The sequence below is a fragment of the Lepidochelys kempii genome, chromosome 21 (assembly GCF_965140265.1).
Source record: "Lepidochelys kempii isolate rLepKem1 chromosome 21, rLepKem1.hap2, whole genome shotgun sequence".
In the NCBI taxonomy this organism is placed as follows: Eukaryota; Metazoa; Chordata; order Testudines; family Cheloniidae; genus Lepidochelys; species Lepidochelys kempii.
Genome location: NC_133276.1, coordinates 2,205,086 through 2,223,430, shown reverse-complemented (window position 1 = coordinate 2,223,430; position 18,345 = coordinate 2,205,086). Strand labels below are relative to the sequence as shown.

Below are 18,345 nucleotides of genomic sequence, written 5' to 3'. Positions count from 1 at the left end.
GCTTGAAGGCAGGAGGCCAGGCCGCAGTGGAAACCCGCGCTGCCATCAGCGTTGTCCTGCACGGCGCTTTCGCAGCCAGCCAAGTGCAGCCTGCTGGGTTCGTGCCGTGGGGCGCACACACACGGACGGCAGGGGTGGGTGCTGTGGGCAGAGCCTCCGGGGCTAGCGCCAACGGGCCGGTCTCTGGGGATGCCGTGTTGATTCCCTGGCAACACCTGCCTTTCTTGTGCAGATTAGCCGTCCAGGGCCTGAATTCTGGAGCAGCACAAAGCCTGCGTGTGACTCTGGCTCCATGCGGCAGCAGGCGAGGGGCACAGTTACCATAGGCTGGCAGCAACCACGTGCTCTGTGCGCCGTGCTGTGTCCTGGGGCACAGACACAGAGCTAGCTGCCTGAGGCCGTTACCATCAGGTGCTCACCGCCGACTGGCTCCGCGGGAGTGTTCATGCCATTCAGGTGACGCACTGGGCTGCTCCGTTGCTCTGCTGAGAATTATGGCTGGAAGGTGCCCGCCTGCTGTCAGGACAGGGGCTGACTTGTTTGACAAGCAGGTGTTGCCAGTTAGGCCTCAGGCGACCGCAGAACATCATGGCCGAGGGCAGTTGGTAGCACTGTCCGGGAGCTGGGCAGGAGGCACGGGCTCACCAACAGCCTCTCTAGGCTGAGCTGGGTTTTATCCTTGCCCCATGGGGCCCAGGGCATCTGGATCGATGCCCACGCACGACTGCATGCTGACGTCTAGACACTGGCCATAGACAGGTGCTCTAGGAATGACAGTGGGGAAGTTTCTTGGCCTGTGGTCTACAGGGGATCAGATCTCCGGGGTCCCCCCCGGCCTTGGAATCTAGGAACCTCTGAGAAGCTGCTGGCTGACCAGAGGCTGGATTTTTACCAGTCCCCCAAATGAGGCACTTGTCTCTTCCTTCTGAGCACAGGCAATGTCTGTGAGAGGTTTCAGCGGCACACGCGCAGACCGCAGCCAGGTGCCTCTGCAGTGCAACTCATGGCTGTGGCTCCAAAAGGCAGGCCTCTAATCAATGTGCTGTAGCTCCCCGTAGGAGTAGGTACAAAGGCTCAGTGATAAACACGTGGGCATGTCGGATGTCACCACCCAGCAGAGGGCGGTGGGGCATACACATAAGAGCGTGTGTTGAGTGAGGGCTGGGCATTAGAGGAATGGATTAGGCATCCTGATGCCTGGGTTCTGTTTCCAGAGCTGCACCTGGGCTGGCTCCTGCCTACGCTGAAGTCATGCCTCCAGCAGCAGCATGTGGTAATTTGCCTCCCTTTCCACAGGTGTTGGCCTCCTGTGCAGAGAGCTCTGAGCTGCAGCTCACCTGGGATTCATTCCAGAGCGCCGGCACGCGGGGAGGGGGCGGCGGGGAAATGATCGGGTCTGATCAGGCCGCAGAGATAACTGCACCGGAAGCATAGCCAAGCTGGTGACTGCTGCAGAAAGCGGCAGGGGCCTGCTCTCCCCCAGTCCTTCATGCTGAGGATGGCCCTGTTTGCTCCTCTCCTCGCTTAGTCCCGGCATTACTCCCCCATGGCTTTAGGCTGCGTCCTCTCCTCTCCTCATCGCTGCTGTGTGCTATGGACCTGGTACAGCCTCATGCAGCAGCATGCATCAAACTGTAGTGTGTCATAGCTGCAGGAGCAGCCCCATTGGGACCGGGACAGGAATGGATCTTCCTTCTCCCTTGCACCAACTCTATGCTGCGAGTTTGGCTGTCGTGAGAGCAGAGGGACAAGGAATCGGAGACTCAAAGCTGCAAAAAATGTCCGTGGGATGAAGAGCAAATGGGAATGAAAATGAGGGGAGGTCTCCAGCAGGCTGTGGGGAAGGGAGGACACAGGAATGATGGACACATTAGAACTGGAGCGACATCCCCATGAGGGCTCCGCCCAGCAAGGCACTTCAGCGTGGATTAGCACATGTAAAGTTAGTGGGGCAGACTAGGACCCTGCTGACTCTCCAAGCACTGCTGTCTAAAGCAATCACCAACTCCCTGCGCTGGAGTCACTGGGAATGAATCACCAGCATGCATTGGAGCATAGGACGGGTACAGGAGTTAGAAGCACTACTCCTTTTGAATTTCAGTGAGATTTGGGCACCTTAAGAGCCTTGGAAAATCCCAGCCCAAGTGCTTTGCAGAGAAGGTCTTAGATCAGGGCCCTATTCCATCCAATTCAGTTCTGCTCTGTTCTGTGTAGGTCATCACAAGAGGTAACTGTCCCGCTCTGCTCGGCACTGGTGGAGCCCTAGCTGGAGTAGCGTGTCCAGCTCTGGGTGTCACGCTGTAGGAAAGATGGGGATACACTGGAGAGAGTCCAGAGGACAACAAGAAAAAGATCAAAGGTTCAAGAAGCCAGTGGGAATTTCTATACAGCATTTAGGGACGCATGGGAATGAGCCTCCCAGCCCAGGTCAATAGCCTGGGGGAGTAGTAGGGCTCACACTAGCATTCTAAAACCAGCTGTACAGACAGCACACGGAAGTTGTGGCTTGGGTTGGAGCTCAGGCTCTGAAGCCTGTGGTCAGGATGGGCTTCAGAGCCCAAGCCGTGGCTTCATAGTGCTGTCTCTACTGCCATTTGCAGATCATTAGCACGAGCCGTGATAGCCCATCTATCGACCCAGGTTGGAGGCATCCTCTGCTCACTCCAGAATACTCTGTAGACGAACCTGGGGCGGGAGAGGACCTGAGAACAGTCTTCAGATATGTTAAGGGCTGTTATAAAGAGGATGAAAACTATGTCCACTGAAGATAGGGCAAGAAGTAACGGGCTTAATCTGCAGCAAGGGAGATAGGGAAAAACTTCCTAATTATCAGGATAGTTCAGCTCTGGACCAGGCTTCCAAGGGAGGCTGTAGAATCCCCGTCATTGGGGATGTTTAAGAACAAGTTGGACAAACCTGTCAGGGCTGGTCTAGGTTCACCTGGTCCTGCCTAAGCACAGGGGGCTGGACTAGCCGACCTCTCGAGGTCCCTTCCAGCCCTGCATTTCTAGGAGTCTGTGATTTGATACTGTTCTGGGCAGATTTGTACACAGCCTCATGACTGTTGGTTCACCCTCTCATCCTGCCCCCTGGGGAGAGCTGTGTGCACAGTGGGGGGTTGGTTTGGTAGGGGTGTTTAACTGTTATTTCGCTGTGTCCCCATTGCTCCGTGTTTCTATTCAAGACAGCAAGTCTGAGGCACACACCTGCCACGCTTACAGCCCCATGCGGCCCACCCTTGGTGGAATAACAGCCAAAGCCTGTAAAGCAGCATCCCTGTTGAGATGAATGGGAGTTCTTTTTGGCAGTGGGGGAGGGGCAGTTGGGCTCCCTAGAGTCTCTTCGCTCATTTTTGCTGTTGCTGGGATAAGCCAGTGACAGTAACTCTGGGAATCGAGTTTCTCTTTATCTCCCTGCTGCACTTTGGTGAGGAAATTCAAAAGGCTTTGGAGCATTAGTGTGCGTGGCAGAGCCCGCTTGCTGAATGGCCCCAAGGAGCCGTTTCCCCCATTCTGCCCCCTTTGCCCTCTCTGCTGCACCTTCCAACATGCTGAAAATGAAAAGAGACAGAGTTTTGAAGTCAAAGGGCCTGGAGGGCAGTTTAAGGTCTGTGCCCTTCCACCCCCACGGGGACCCTCACAGGAATACCTCTGCTACTGGAATGTTGTAGGTCAGCTGTGTAAAAACTCCCCAAAGTGCATGCGTGTGTGTGAGCACCTGGGAGTTTGTGTGTGTGTGTGACCGTGTGAGTGTGAGAGCATGTGTGTACATGTGCATGGCATGTGTTCGATCATGGGCGCACGCAGGTGTGTTAGTTAGTGTATGTTTGTGTGTGTGAATGCTGAGGGATAGAGAGTGTTAAATCTTGGGTGTGACCCACAGTAGGTGCAGAGGGAAAGGGCTAAATAGTGACGTGTCGTTGTCCTAGGATCCAGCAGGACATAGCTTTGCTTTGTGTGAAGTATCACAGCGTTGTGTAGGTGCTGTATGGGGTTTTGTAGAAGGGGGAGGAAAGCTTGTGGGTGGGTCAGGACTCCTGGGTTCCTGGCTCTGCCCCCACCCAAGGCAAGTCACTTAAGGCAGCATTTGCCAAATAGGGTGATAAAGCCAGATCCGTAGTGAGGCAGATAAATGCGTCACCTGAATTTCAGGCCAGATGAGCACTCACAGCTCTCACTGAAATCCCTGGGTGCGGAGGGGGCTCAGCACCTCTGAAAGTCAGGTCACTTCTTTAGGTGCCCACATATAGACGTGTCTGTCTGCCCAGCACCCAGGTTGATCCATCTGGCCTTTAACCTTTCTGAGCCTCGCTTTGCTCTTCACCGGGTGGCTGGGCAGCACAAGTCGTGAAGGTGGGTCAGGCTGCGCCCTGGGGCCTGCGGGAAAGGAGCCCACTGCAGAAGCTTTGCCTTTCCAGCACGATGAGCCAGCAGACGGAGCTAGTGCTGCGACTCCCACCTCCCCGGTCTCTCTGGGACTACTGCGGGAGGAGCTGGGGGGATTCCCAGCGGGTGCAGAGCTAGCATGCTAGTGTAGCCGTAGCCGTCGCTGTCCCCAGGACCGACCTGCCCAGATGCTGGTGCTGTCCCTGCGACTGGCGACACTGCCCTGTCAGTGCACTCACTCGAGCCGCGCTGGCATGGGCACGTCTCTGCGAGCGGGGAGTCGCTGCCCTAGCTCCAAGTGTAGCCCGTGTCGCAGCTTCTCTGCTTCTAGCTGCACCTCAGCCTCCAGCCTTTCTCTGGGCACGCTCAGTCCACTTTGCTCGCTAAACGCTAAAGGCCCGGCTCTGTCCTCAGTCCCCTCTTTCCTGGCTGGGTTCCTGTTATCTGTTGCTGAGCTGTGGCAGGCCTGGAGCTGGGACAGGGGAAGCTGCCTATGGTTCGTCGAACATCTAGGTCTCCTCAGAGCTTTGCATGCCTCTGAGCTCTGAGTGTTCGCTTCTGCGCTCTGTTTGCCTGCCTGCTTGCCAAGTCTTCTGAACAGATCGGCTACGCAAGCCAAAGGCGCCCAGACGAGCAGCACTTACCAGGCCTGTTTGTGAGGTGAGAGGAGAGAGTGAACGTGTTTCAGTGGGTTCTGTGGGATTGCCCTGAGCTCTTCCCTGCCGAACACGTTCCCTTCCACTTCTGCATATTGTGAACATTCCCAGGGCTGCCTGGCTGTGGTGAGTTCTGTGTCCCCTTCCCTTCAGCCCCTGCCTTCTCATTTGCATTAAGCTACTTGACTGTAGAGGGAAGTTTTTGCTCTGCTCTGTGCTAGGTTGTCCAGAAATCTTGCTAATGGCCATCAGACATCCAGCCTGCTCCATAGAGCTCAGATTCAGGGTCACATTGACATGTACTTAATCTTAAACCTGTGCTTAAGTCACATTGATTTCAACAGGGATGCTCTCCTGAGTCAGGGCCTACATTAACGTGTTCTTGGGGCCAATGTGAGGCCATTGGGCTGCAAGCAGGGATACTGGTGTTTTAGTTTTGTTTGCCTTTCCACCTCCTTTTAAAATATTCAGACTAGTGAAATTACTTAGTGATAGACAGGCAAGAACTCCACTCCTAAGCAGTCAGGAATGATACACGCCATACGTGTTCCCCTTAAGCATGTTTGCTTCCTACCCAAAAGGAAGAAGATAGTGGAGACATCTGGGAGCGCAACACTGCATGAACACGGATGAATCTAATATGGGTCTTGCCCTTTTAGTCAGTTCTTGTCTGTTCCATCTGGCTTTGTGTTAGTGACAGGCAAGCAGCTGGACAGCATGGTGAGTGGACAGATGGACAGGGAGGTAAAACTGACTTCAGAGGGAGTGTGACAAATCCCCATTCTTTAATGAATTCCTGCAGGATTGAAAGCCGTTTGAGGTCTTCAGCTGGAAGGTGTTAGGCAGGTACCGAGTGCTGTTCTTAAGGAAGGGATGGAGCTGTAACAGCCTCTATCCCTGAGACATGCACATAGCACACTTCATTGTGAAGGGGAGCAAGGATCTAAGTACATTTTTAACAGCTCCCAGTAACAGTATCTTTAATGTCCAGGGGCACAACCGCAGGAGGGGCCTGCATAGATCTGGATTTATGTTCACAATAAACCAAGCTCCAGGATCACTGCTTATTCTTCAGATTATGTGGCCAATCCCATTAACTATTAAAACTGCGGCAGAATATGACACATCTGTTCCACAAGAAGTTACTTTTCTTTTCAGTTTCACCAAAGTCTGTCATTTCCACATTCAGAAGAGGTTCAAACCTTCATTAAAACTGAATTATGATGGAATTGAAAAGGGAGAATAAAATTTACGGCCGGAGACGTTATTACAAAATACTTCTAGGATAGGTAATTGTGTAATTATTATGGACAGGAATGGAAGTGATGGTTCATTAGCAGAAAATGACCATGAAATAACAATTAATAAAACCAAATAGAACTGATGGAAATTGCAAAACCTATACTGCCTGCAAGGCAGGCCGTGGGGGGTGTACTGGTGTAAAGACTTTAACCCTGGAATGGCTGGTGGCTTTGGTTCAGTCAGTGGGGTACTTTTCAGTCCTAGGCACTGTTCCTACTTTCAGAGGTTTGCATTATTGTCTTCTGGTTCCTAATATGACACCGAAAGTGGCCTTGCCCGTTGTTATTGCCACCGCTGCCTGTGGGAGCATGGCCAGTATTTTCATAGCTGGGCACCCCAAGTGAGGAACCTATGTCCATAGCGAGGCATACCAATAAATGTGGCCTGACCTTTCAGAGGTTCCCTCTCCCGCTCTCGCCCAAGCTCCTGGTGATTGAACGGGAGCTCCAGGTGCTTAATGCCTCTGAAAACCGGGTCACTTTCATTGAGATGCGTAATTGTTGATGCTGGCACTGTAGTTTTAGACACCCAGGTGTGAAAATAGTGGGCAGCGTGTTTTGCACTGAGAAGGGCTGGAGAGCGGGAGGCGAACTGAGCTCCCAACTTCATGACAAGAGGGTGGAGCCTGATCTTGTGGTTAGAGCAGAGAACTGGCAGTCAGGACTCCAGGGTTCAGTTTTCTGCTCTGCCACACACTTGCTACATGACCGAGAAATCATTAAACTTCCTTCCCAATGTAGAGCATGAGCTCCTAACCCTCACCTCCCTCCCAGAGGGGACGTGCCGCTCCCTGCACCCTAGACTATGCTTCTGGCTTCCGGAAGAGGCTGGAGAGTGTAGGTATGGAATCTGGGGCCCCATACATACAGAGCATGGGCTCACTTGCGATGAGTACGTCTACACATAACCTGCTACAGTGCCTAGCTGCACCGCTTTGGGTCAGACACTGCCTCGCCGACAGGATGGTACTCCACCTCCCTGAGAGGCAGCCGCAAGGCTGACAGGAGAGTTCTCCTGTTGACCTAGTGCTGTCTATACTGGGGGTTAGGTTAGTGTAACTGTCCCTCTAGGGGGTGGATTTCTCACACCCCTGAGTGACACAGTTATACCAACCTACTTCCCTAGTGTAGACCAGGCCTAGCAGTGCATAACCTTTGTAGGAGCCCTCTGCATAGAGTGGATGCCCCCCTGTGCTCCTGATCCGTATCCCATTGATGTCACTGGCAAGTGGGTGGGGGTCAGCCACTAGAAGCCTGTTACATCTTTTCAAATGCTGGGCAGGTGCCCTGATTTGTGGGGGCGGGGAGAGGACGAATAACTCCCTGGTTAGCTAGACTGGCCCCAGACCCTCTCAGCTCCCTTGCCTCTTGCTGCCAGATAGGTGTTAGCATAAAAGGTGCAGCACTTAGGAGTAATTGATTAATATAGGCAGCCGCAACATCTTGTCTGGGAAGAAATTACTCAGTGACGTGGCGATGCCTCTGGTGAGCCACCAGCTCTAACGCACTATTTGCTCAGATCAGCGGCAGCTCGGCCCAGACAAATTCCTGGGTTAAGGGGATATAAATATTTGATGCCTTCCTGTCGTGGTAATTATTTGCCTACAAGCTGGTGAAGAAGGAGGAGTGCGGTGTCGGGGCTGGTAAATTGGCTATTAAACGTGATGGCTGCTCCCTCCAGAGTGGCAGGAATGCTACTTACCAATGGTGCAATAAAACCAGCTCAGAGCGGGGAATAGGAGAGTGTTCGATGAAAGACACAGCTTGCAGGGTCTGCCGGAATTCCCTGTGCAGGGGAGAAACGGCAGCCCTGTAGCCAAGGGGGATAAGACTCTGCCCCTAATTCACTTATCGACCCCTAATGGTATTGCTGCTTTTCTTGCTAGAGGGTGGAATTCACCTCTGTGCTGTGCAAGCCCCACGTGTAACTGTCACAGATGGCCTCGGAACAGGACTCGGATGGGACGTCACTGGTGCACAGGCCGCGTTCTGGCCTGTTGCCTCGGGATGAATTTCACCTGAGCTGAACTGTAACACAGGACATGTGTCTCTGGCAGGGTGTGGGAGAGGGACAGCCCAAGAGAGCTCACACTGAGTCATGTGTGAGCTGCATGCCCCACAGCAGTGACCTGTGTGAACGTCACACCTGGGCACTAGCTGCAGCGTTCTTGCAAGGGGCTGTGGCATGCGCACTGCATTGAGGAGGCACTTTGTGAGTGCACTGAGAATGAATTTACTAGTCCCTGCAATAATCCCTGCAGGATTATGAGAACTAGGGTGCCCGGAAGCAGCTTCTGTCCATGCTGCACTCTTTCCCCAACTGACGATGCACTTCCCAGAACACAGAGGGCCATGGCACAACAGGGCTCCATGAGAAATGAGCCAGGTGAATTGCACAAACCACCAAAGCAGCTATCCAAACACAGCTGTGACTTCTCTCAAGGGACCATAACAGTTTGTTCCAGCTACCCTAAAATGCTAGAACACAATGTGCTCTACTGGCTGGGGTGCAGCGTTGCTGGGCTAGCCGTGCCCAGGTGTCCGGCCTGTCTTTACTAGCTCTGCCATGCTCCTTAGCTCTGCCATGCTCCTTTGCAACACATCAGTAGTAAGATTCTATTTCACCCTGCACCGGGGAGCCCCGAGCACTTCACCCACGTGTTGTCCGGTTCGCCCTCTCCTTCGGTCACTCATGTTGAAGTTCTACCTGTCTGAACAATCTGGGCCGGTTCTGCTTGGGGGACTCACGGCCTGACTGCGACGATGGACACTTTTGTGTTTGCTTCATGGTGGTTTTGGTTTTGAGACAATGCAAATGCAATGTGAACAAACTCTGGCCCCAATCACTCAACCCACCACTCGAGACTGTAATGAACAGGTTTGTAATCTGGGGCGTAAATTAACGATTCAGAACATGGCCACGCTGAGTTTAAAATCAGGGACCCAGATGTAGCAGCAACATAACCAGAGAGGGTTCACTGTTGTAGCCCAGTAGTTTGTGTTTTGTTGTTATTTCCCAGCAGGGAGTTGAAAATGTTGTAAAGCAGAGGAAATTCCCCTTCAGAATCATGGAACTGCCACCCTGGGGAAGGCAGGGGGTGTTACTGCTTCTAAGTCAACTTCACTTGAATGTGCCTGAAAAGCCAGAGACATTTCCCAATGACTCTTCCTGTTCGATAACACAGCTCAGAGGCCCGTGAGGGGCTTTTGCCATGACAAAAAAATCGCCGCGCGAAGGAAGTGGAAAGCCTGGAAATGCTGGGTTCTGGAAGGAGCACACAGCTGAGAAACTTGCACTCAGAGACTTGCACTTGTGCTGAACTTCTACCTTTATCTAACTCCTGTCTGCGGCAAAATTCAGGTTGGTAGGAAAGCAAATTCTTACCCTGGTTGTAAGATGTCCTGCAAATGCTTAGTCCAGAAACAGCACAGGATGGTCACTTGGCCTAATCTAATGCTGCATCTAAGGAATGCAAGCTATTATCACCTCAGGGTGGCTTGAATTTGGGGAGAAACAGAGGTTTGTTCTATCCTCAGGTGAGTGCCCAGTCACTTACCACCCCCCCACCCCCAGCACCCATAGGGATGAGACAATGGTAGCACAGGAGTCCGGGCTGCCCCAGGGAAGGCTGCACCTTGCTAGTGGGTATTTATCAGACTGGAAATGGAAGACAGCTAGTTTCTCCTTTCAGCCTGTGGCCAGCAGAAATCTCCTTGCTGGGGTATGTGAATGATTTGCAAGGATCTATTAGAAGCAGGAACACCCAGGAATTTCTTTCTTTTTTTCCCCTACTGTTGATAAGAAGTGTTGGTTGTCTGTAACTTTCTAATCCCATTGAATTAGAATTCCCATTCAGAGGCAGTTTGATAATGACTGTGGGAGAGACCAGTCTGCCCACAGCAAAGCCTTACCTTACCCGTGCTAAAGGAATTTTGCAAAAGTTTCCCACGATTGGCAGCCCCAGGTCAGCTCCCCCAGTTTTAGCACCATTGGGAGCCCTGGTTTAGATGGCCTGTTGGTGTGCTGAGCATTGTGTCATCTAACCTTGCTCTAATGGCTCTAACGGACCTGATGCATCAAATGCCAGCAGTGGGCTCCCAACAGCAGGACAATGTGGACAAGACTCTAGAGACAATAGGCCAGATGCTGCTGTCTTCTCTTACACTCTGTTCAAACAAAATCTCCACTGAAGCACTGAGCAAGGCCCAGAGATTGTAGGTGCTTAGCCATTCCCATCGTTTCTACAATACCAATGACAGTGGTACTGTTCAGTGCTGTTAGCAGCATTGGGTTGGTGGGCCCGTGACTGCAGCATAGACAAACCCTAACACAGAGCACAGGCTGATGGGAGGGTCTGAGGAGCAGCTATGAAAGAAGGCTTGGGCTAGTAGCAGTGCAAAGAAAAATTGTATTTGAATTTCTTTTTACGGCTTATGAGTTGGGACGAGGGATGCTGAGCACTAGAGACCTTTCACAGCTGAGTTCGCCTGGTGTGCGGTAGAGAGCAGGTTGGTGCACTGCACAATTCTCCATGGTGTCCAACAGAGGCTGGAGCACACCGGGCAGCCGGCTTGCTCATGGAAGCAGGATAATTCAAGCTAATTTAGCTTTGAACCCAGTGGGGGCAGAGGCCAGACACTGTGCTGCAGCTCTTTGAAGCCCGTGTGCTTCTGCTACTGCCTGCTAAACTGGACAGGGGGCCTAGCGCTTTGTCGGCTTATAACCATCTGCATCTCCTTCTACGGACGTCCTTATTGGTCCGTGAACACCTGTGCTCATGTCTGTAACATGCCCGTCACTGGTACCAGTCCTGTAGGTAACCCGTCAGTAAAGGGAACTTCATAACTTTATAACCCGTCAGTAAAGGGAACTTCAACATAGAGAGCAACCAAAATCTGTGTTAACAAGAGAGAGAAATGCAAAGGCTGCCCACAGAGCAGCCTGGGCCTGACTCCTGGCCTCCTGTGGCACCAAATCCTTCAGAGAGGGATTGGAACCAGGGATTCCATGGTAACTTCCCACCCTCCAAGCCAGAGTGTGTTTGGTATGAACTCAGTGCCATCCTCCTGCTGTGGCTCTGATGGACTGTCCACTAAAGAGGGTTTCTTTAGATGTGCACCCTCCCCTTTCTGTGCTTACCTGATCTTAGCCCAACCCCCAGTGAGAATGTGCTTGCTTGGGGTCTCTCGAGGCTTCCTGGACATGGATGTTCCATATAAAAATACCATCTTTTTTAGACCTTAAAAATAATTCTGACTTGGATTCAAATTGGATCAAAGTTTCAGACCAATTCCTCAGCTTCTGTGTCCATCTTTAGGGAGAACTCTTACAGAATCAAATAGAAATAAAAGCAATAGAATTCCTCTGAACGTACTCACCCAATCTGTGGGGGTTAATAGTGAGTGGGAGCCATGTTATGAGTCTACACAGTCTACAGACTGATTACCTTCAGCAAGGGTGGTATTCTCTATTAAATGCTGTAGGACTTCTCCATAATGCCCCACTCAGTAATCAATGTCCTCTAAGAGCCCGGAAGGGAAGTGGAGCTGAGTATCTTTGTCAGCTCTTGCAGTGTGCAGAGCACTGAGCAGCCAGCCCATAGGTCCTGGCTTGGGGAACCCAAAGTATTTTTGCACTTAACTTGCCATTACTGTGTTTACAGGCTTCATACAGCAGTACTTCTGGGGGTTGTAAATTACCGCTGTATACATCCTAGATCAGTTTTAAAGCTTGAGATCTTGCAGGTGATTTAGTGGTGAGCACGGGGTCAGTATTCACAGTCCTCTCAGTTTCTGTGTCTCCTTTGAAATCAAATGGCTCTCACTCATATATCTTCCTGATGAACTCTCCAGCGAAAGCATTGCCTGGCGGGCGCAGTGCTGATCCGGGACTGTTGTGATTGCTAAGACACACGCTTCTGTCTTTGGGCCGGGGGTTTCTTTACACCGGTGTTCATCAGCTTCTAGCACCATAAGATGAAAGATGTGCGCAGGCTGTTCAGTAGATGTAAGAGATTAATTTAGGACCAGCAGCCAGTCTTAGACTTGCCTCAATTCACTGGGGGCACGACATAGAAGAGAGTGAAGGGACAGCGTCCGACTGTGGATGCTGAACTGCAAAAAGTACCAAGCCTCTGGAGCAAAGCCCAGTTCTGACAGGAGCAGGCTCCCTGGCCGTTTAGTGCATGGCCACTCGCTAGAGAGGGTCCAGCTAATGTGCATTTCCCACATTGTGCCGTTTACGTTGCACTTGGTTTGCAAGTGGTATGGCGGTGGTGGCCCCGGGGCTGCCGCAGGGTTTTGAGGGCAGCTTGTTGGCTGAGACGTGTGTTGATGACTTGCTCCCAGTGTTACAGCGGAAGGGTCTCAGCGCCTCTGCCAAGGTGGTTGCTGCTGTAGAGAGAGCAGGGAGAGACCTGCATCAGAGATCTGGCTGCCTGGCTGGCTGCTCAACCATTTTTATGGGAGTCTGGACATTTACAAGGCGAAAATCCAGGTAAACTTGAATGGGCTTTTATCCATTTTTTATTATTAATGGCAGCAAAAAAAATGAGACTCTAGGTAAGTCCTGTTTTCAGAAACGTCTGAGGCACTTAGGAGTCCACATGTCATTGAAAGGCAGGCTCCTAAGTGTGCAAATCACTTCTGAAAGTGGGCCTTAGTCTCCTAAATCCCATCGCATCCGATGAAGTGAGCTGTAGCTCACGAAAGCTTATGCTCAAATAAATTGGTTAGCCTCTAAGGTGCCACAAGTACTCCTTTTCTTTTTGCAAATACAGACTAACACGGCTGTTACTCTGAAACCTAAATCCCATAGCTGCTTTTGAAGATGTTGCAGCATAGGGGGCCCTGTGGGAGAGACAGCAGAAGAAGTTTCATCCATTAAATGTCTTTCATGTTTCAAAATGATTAATTTGCCTTAAAAACAAGACTGTTTTTTCGCCCAATTACTAAATCAGTATTAAATCAGCTGGGTACAGAGGACATTGCAGAGCAGACCGGCTTTCCTCTTAGGATTGCTGAGCTGTCATTAGAAAGAGCCCTGGATGGAAAGGTGCTTGGTCTCTCCCAGAATTTAGAGCCCTCAGTTTAAGATTTTCTCCTTTACTGTGTCTCTTTGCCCCTTGTAGGGTCAAGCAGTCTTTGTTCATTCGGAACAGGAACAAGAACTGCATCTGCATTGTGTGAGCAAGGTTTGGGGGTCCAGCTAGGCAGCGGGGTTTGAAAATGTGCCATATACATCTCTGCATAATGGTGCTGGTGCATGGGAAAAGCCTGACTCCTGATCACTGCATCCATCAAAGGCAGTGTATTCCTGGTAACACACTGGGGTGTTGTCATAGTGTGTGGTGCTCCATTCACTTCTTTCAGTCCTCATTAAATAAGACCTTCAGGGATCACTCACTCCCAGGTCATGGGATCAAAGTCTATCCAGACCTGTTTGGCTAATTTGTATGGTGGCTGTATGGGCCATTACCCAGTGAAATGCATTGATTTGTGATGCTAACTAGATTCTGAGCTGGGATCCCAGAGGTGATAAGCCAGTGCATTTGTTTCCCTTCTTCCTTAACATTTTAAGGGGGAGGGGCAAAGAGCAGCAGAACAACACCCTCCCTTTCTGCTGAGCAGGAAGACATTGCAGCGTTGCTGTAAAGTTAAGACACGCCCAGGGCTGGGGCTCAGATTGCACATGGATACGGTGCCAGGAATGAACGTCCCTTTGGTTGTAACATTCGGGGCTGGAGCTGATGGTGTTTTGACTGAAGCCACAGGCATTGCGAGGCATCGTCCTCTCTCTGTGGTCTCGTATCAAGTTTGCATCTCATTTTCAGTTCCAATTAACTAACCAACTAGCTGATTTCAGTAAAGCCCTTCCCTCTGCCATGAGGAAAGGCTATTCATTCTGCTCAGCAGGGCGGGTGATTAGGAGTAAATAGAACTCAAGCAGTCTGATGAGCCCAAGCCAGGGCCAGCACTCTTCCTACTTAGAGATGGGATGGGGAGCCACTGGACACAGCCATAGGGGTGTGCTTAGCAGCCTTGAGGCCTGGTTTAGACTCCTTCAGCAGCAGCACCTGGCTAGATGTCCAATCTTCCAGCAGGCACCCGGCCTTGGAAACATTGCGTTGATCACTTGCAGCCATGGAGTGGGGCTCTCCTGCTGGGGAGATGGGGAAACTCCCATTGGCCTGTGTGCTGCTGGTTCTTACTGAGCAGCCGCAGGAGTGGGCTGGCAGAGGGGCAGGCCACCCTACGTGCTGTTTTTCCCTGAGCTTCCCACTGCACCTGCTCACTGCTGTTGGGACAATGTTGTGGACTCAATGCACTGGTGCAGTCTGAGAGCCAGCGGCTGGATTGGCTCTGTGTGCGCCAGTGTCCCCCAGCAGCTTACTGGAGCCAAAGCGCAAACCCTGATGAGTGTGAGAACATGATGGCGGAACATAACGGGGTCCTGCAGTTCTAGCTGACAGTCCCAAACTGTCAGCACTCAGCCACCGCCCTGTTGGACGGGGCGTAAGAACCTGACTTACAGAGTGCCAGGCTGCCCCGCTGAGCTAACGGGGTCCCCTCCTCTGGCTGAGACATCTGGAGCTCATGCCAGTTCCTTGCACGACTTCACGCCATGCGCTCTGCGATGAGGAGGAACGTTGCCCTGTTATGCAGTGGACTGAGGGCAAGATGGCGGAGGGTCTGTGACCACGCCTATTAGGAAGGATCCCCCAAGCCTGTCTCCTGTCTGGTGTTGGTGCAACTCCTGGGGTTTCTCAGTCTGTTTCTAGCAGAGAGGCCTTTCTCATTGCTCCGCTGGTGTAAGGAGTTCGCTGGAGCCTGCTTGGGGTAACTGCTAAGCTAGAGCCTGGGACTGGGCTCCCGCCACGCAGCTCCGGGTCAGGTGCGGTTGTTTGCCTCCCCACAGTGCACATAGAGCCTGGCACGTGCGAAGTCATCGCTGCCCACAGATGCTGCAATAAGAACAAGATTGAAGAGCGCTCCCAGACAGTGAAATGCTCCTGCTTCCCAGGGCAGGTGGCAGGGACGACTCGTGCGGCTCCCTCCTGCGTGGATGGTGAGTACACGGCGCGTGACGCCTGTGCGCATGCCTAGCAGAGTGCCCAGGCCACCCTCTGGGGTCTGCAACTGGGGGCCAGGGGTCCAACCAGGACAGATTTTCCTCCTAGAGTCCAGGCACTTCCACTCCAGCGAAAGCAGCTTCTCTTGCTGTGCTTCAGCGTCCCCACTCCCAGTCCCACCCCAGGAAGGGGAAAAGCACCTTTTCAAAGGCAACGCGCTGGCTGGTGTGTCTGGTGCTGGCTCCCTCGCGTAACTGGTCCAGGTACGGATGCTCGGGCAGCGTGGCGGTGGGCGCCAGCGGTAACCTGGGGCCAGGTGACAGCTTACAGCTAGGAGTCGCTCCCTTTGCTCAAGTGGCAGGAGCGTGTGCGTTGGGTGCTTGGTGCAAAGCCCAGTGAGATCAATGGGAAAACGCCCTTTGACTTTAGTGGGCTGGGCCTCATCCCCTGGCTGCAGAAAGTCCCCGGTTCTATGCGGGCCAGTGACCCATGGTGGGCTCATTACCCAGCCATTGCACCACAGAAGGACCTAGAAATGGCCTGTGTGTTCTGTTGCGGGCAGGGAGGGCGCTGGTGTGCAGCCAGGAAGATGAGGACTGTCCCTGCCCTGGGTTCCTTTCTGTTTTGCTTTGGGCCTGATGCAGATAATAGCAGAGCTCTGCGCTTGCTGCCCCTCTGCAGAGCATCCTCTTCTGTATCATACAGCACTTGGGTGTCCCCATGGGGAGTCCTGCTTTGCCTTCATGCTGCAGAGCCAGCCCAGGCTGACTTAGAAGTAGGGCACCCAGCAAAGGAGATAGAACAATGGACTCTGAAGGCAATTGCACATGGGGATGGGTGTCAGCAGCTCTAGTCAGCCCCATTGTCCCCCCTTGTTACAGGTGCCCTGTCTCTGAGGCGTTTTTCCCCTCTAGTCAGTGTCTTGTGTTGCCGTGGGCTGTGTGACCCCATGCAACGTGGCCCTACGGGAGGGATTGAATGCCAGGAGATGTGTCTGAAGTGTCATGGGGCCAGATTTTCAAATGAGCTCAGCACGTTGTGTCCACACTGGGGGCTGGTCTCTTTTGAAAATCTGGCTGCAATTGTGGGTGCTGAGCACTCAGAAATGGGGCTAGGGAAGAAAACGGTCTCAGCACTATAGAGGTGACACAGCTGAGTAGGGACGAGAAAGGTTCTAAATGCGTCCAGCCCAGGCAGTTAGACCGGAGTCCCTGCCACTCTTCACCTTTGTTCTTGGAAGTGATGGGTCCCAGAAAGATAATAGAGTCCCTGAATGAGGGTGCTCGGGAAATCCCTTTCCTTGGGGCTGAGCTGAGCCAACCCTGCTCTGTTACAGCACAACAAAGGAACTGCGTGTGCTTTTAACCCTGCAGCTGAAAAGCTGTGATGGGCTCTTCCGTGCATGCATCTTAACGTGTGGCTGGGTCCCCAGCACCGTACATGGTACTGGCTTTGACTGTGCAGATCTGGGGCAGCGGAAGGAACTAGGCTCTGTAACAACACCCTCCAGGATCTCACTTGTTGCCCAGACTTAGTGCTATGGACTGTGAGACATGTGACTAGAGTCATGCCACATAATCATCTACGAAAAGCACTAAGACAAACCCAGCCCATCTATATTTTATTGAATGGTGTCACATGGTGTCCCACTGGATCCATCAGAAGTGGCAGGAGCCTTTCCCAGTGCATTATTGATTTGCTGGGCAGCAGATGTGGGGTAAATGTGTCTGTGAACAATGCCAAGAGGCACAAGCTTCATGTCTCTGGGCAGGTTCTCTTTGTCCCGAGTGGCTTTTCTGTGCTGCCTTTTCCCTGCAGAGTGGTCCCCAGTAATTACTCACGAAGCAGGCATCAGATGCACAGGAGGAACAAAGCTGAGTAGTGAATGTCACTTTACTGAGGCTAGTATATCCTGAAGTAGGCTAGTGACTGAAATGGTTTCCCTGCTGTAGTTATGAAGGAGAGGCTCAGTGGATGAGTAGCTTTTACCCAGCCCTAGTGGGAGAAACTAGGGATTCTGCAGAAGCAGACAGAGCAAACAGGTCAAACCGGGTCCCTTGGGGTATATGGAGGTTGCAGCTGGGAGCGACCTCCCAGCTGGGATAAACAGACCCGTGCTAGCTCGGCTGGTGCCAGTGAGCTAGACATTGCCGCACTGGCAGAGGTGTGGGCTAGCCAGCTGAGCTCAGACATGGGGTTGTGTGAGTCTGAGCTGTGGTAGCTAGCACAAGCCTCTACCAGTGCACAGTGTCCACACCATTACTTTTAGCAGGCTAGTTCGAGCCGAGTCAGTGCGAGTTTGTCTGCCTGGCTAGACAGCGCACTCCCAGCTGCAGTGTGGACATACCGGGAAACTCAGCCAACAGCAGGCCTGTGCAGTGCAGAGCGCAGCCTGGGGGGGAAGAGGAAGTGAAAGGTGTGCAGAGCTGGGCAGCCATCTCCCTCTGGCGACATCAGCAGAAATTCCTGCTCTCTGCAGATTTGTGAAATACGTGGTGCTTCTGACCGAATGCGGGGCCTCCCCACTGACACATCCCAGGACTTGGCTGGCAGAGAAATGATACTGGTTTCGCAGGAAAGGAAGCTCTTTGTGATGAAATTACTTCCCCCTGCAGTGATTGCTTGGTGGGAAAGATGAGCCAGAAGAGGAAATGTCCCTTCTAACCTCTGAGGATGGGGCTATTCGCCCCCGTTTTGCCAGCAGTGGGGATTTTTCCATACATCTGTAACACTGAATGTTTTTAAAAAAATATTCCCAATCCAAACATGCTAAACTGGCAGGTTCTCCCACCGTGATCAGTCTCTGCCAAGTGCCTGTTAAGCAGAAGTGTCAGATACGGCTTTCGTGCCCCTGGGTATGCCAGTCTTCTGCCACATGAGCAGGAGAATGTAGTTATCCCTGATTTATTTTATTAGAACTTCTACAAACACT

The 18,345-nt window shown here is 52.2% G+C and overlaps 1 protein-coding gene across 2 annotated transcripts in view; it reads left to right on the top strand.

The window, feature by feature from the left end:
* TAFA3 (TAFA chemokine like family member 3) overlaps positions 1 to 18,345 on the top strand; it is a 71,482-nt gene that overhangs the window by 43,234 nt on the left and 9,903 nt on the right. For both annotated transcript variants that reach the window (XM_073320073.1, XM_073320074.1), the window contains one exon: positions 15,260 to 15,409. In XM_073320073.1, the coding sequence (XP_073176174.1) occupies positions 15,260 to 15,409 (150 nt within the window). The remainder of the gene's footprint in view (positions 1 to 15,259; positions 15,410 to 18,345) is intronic.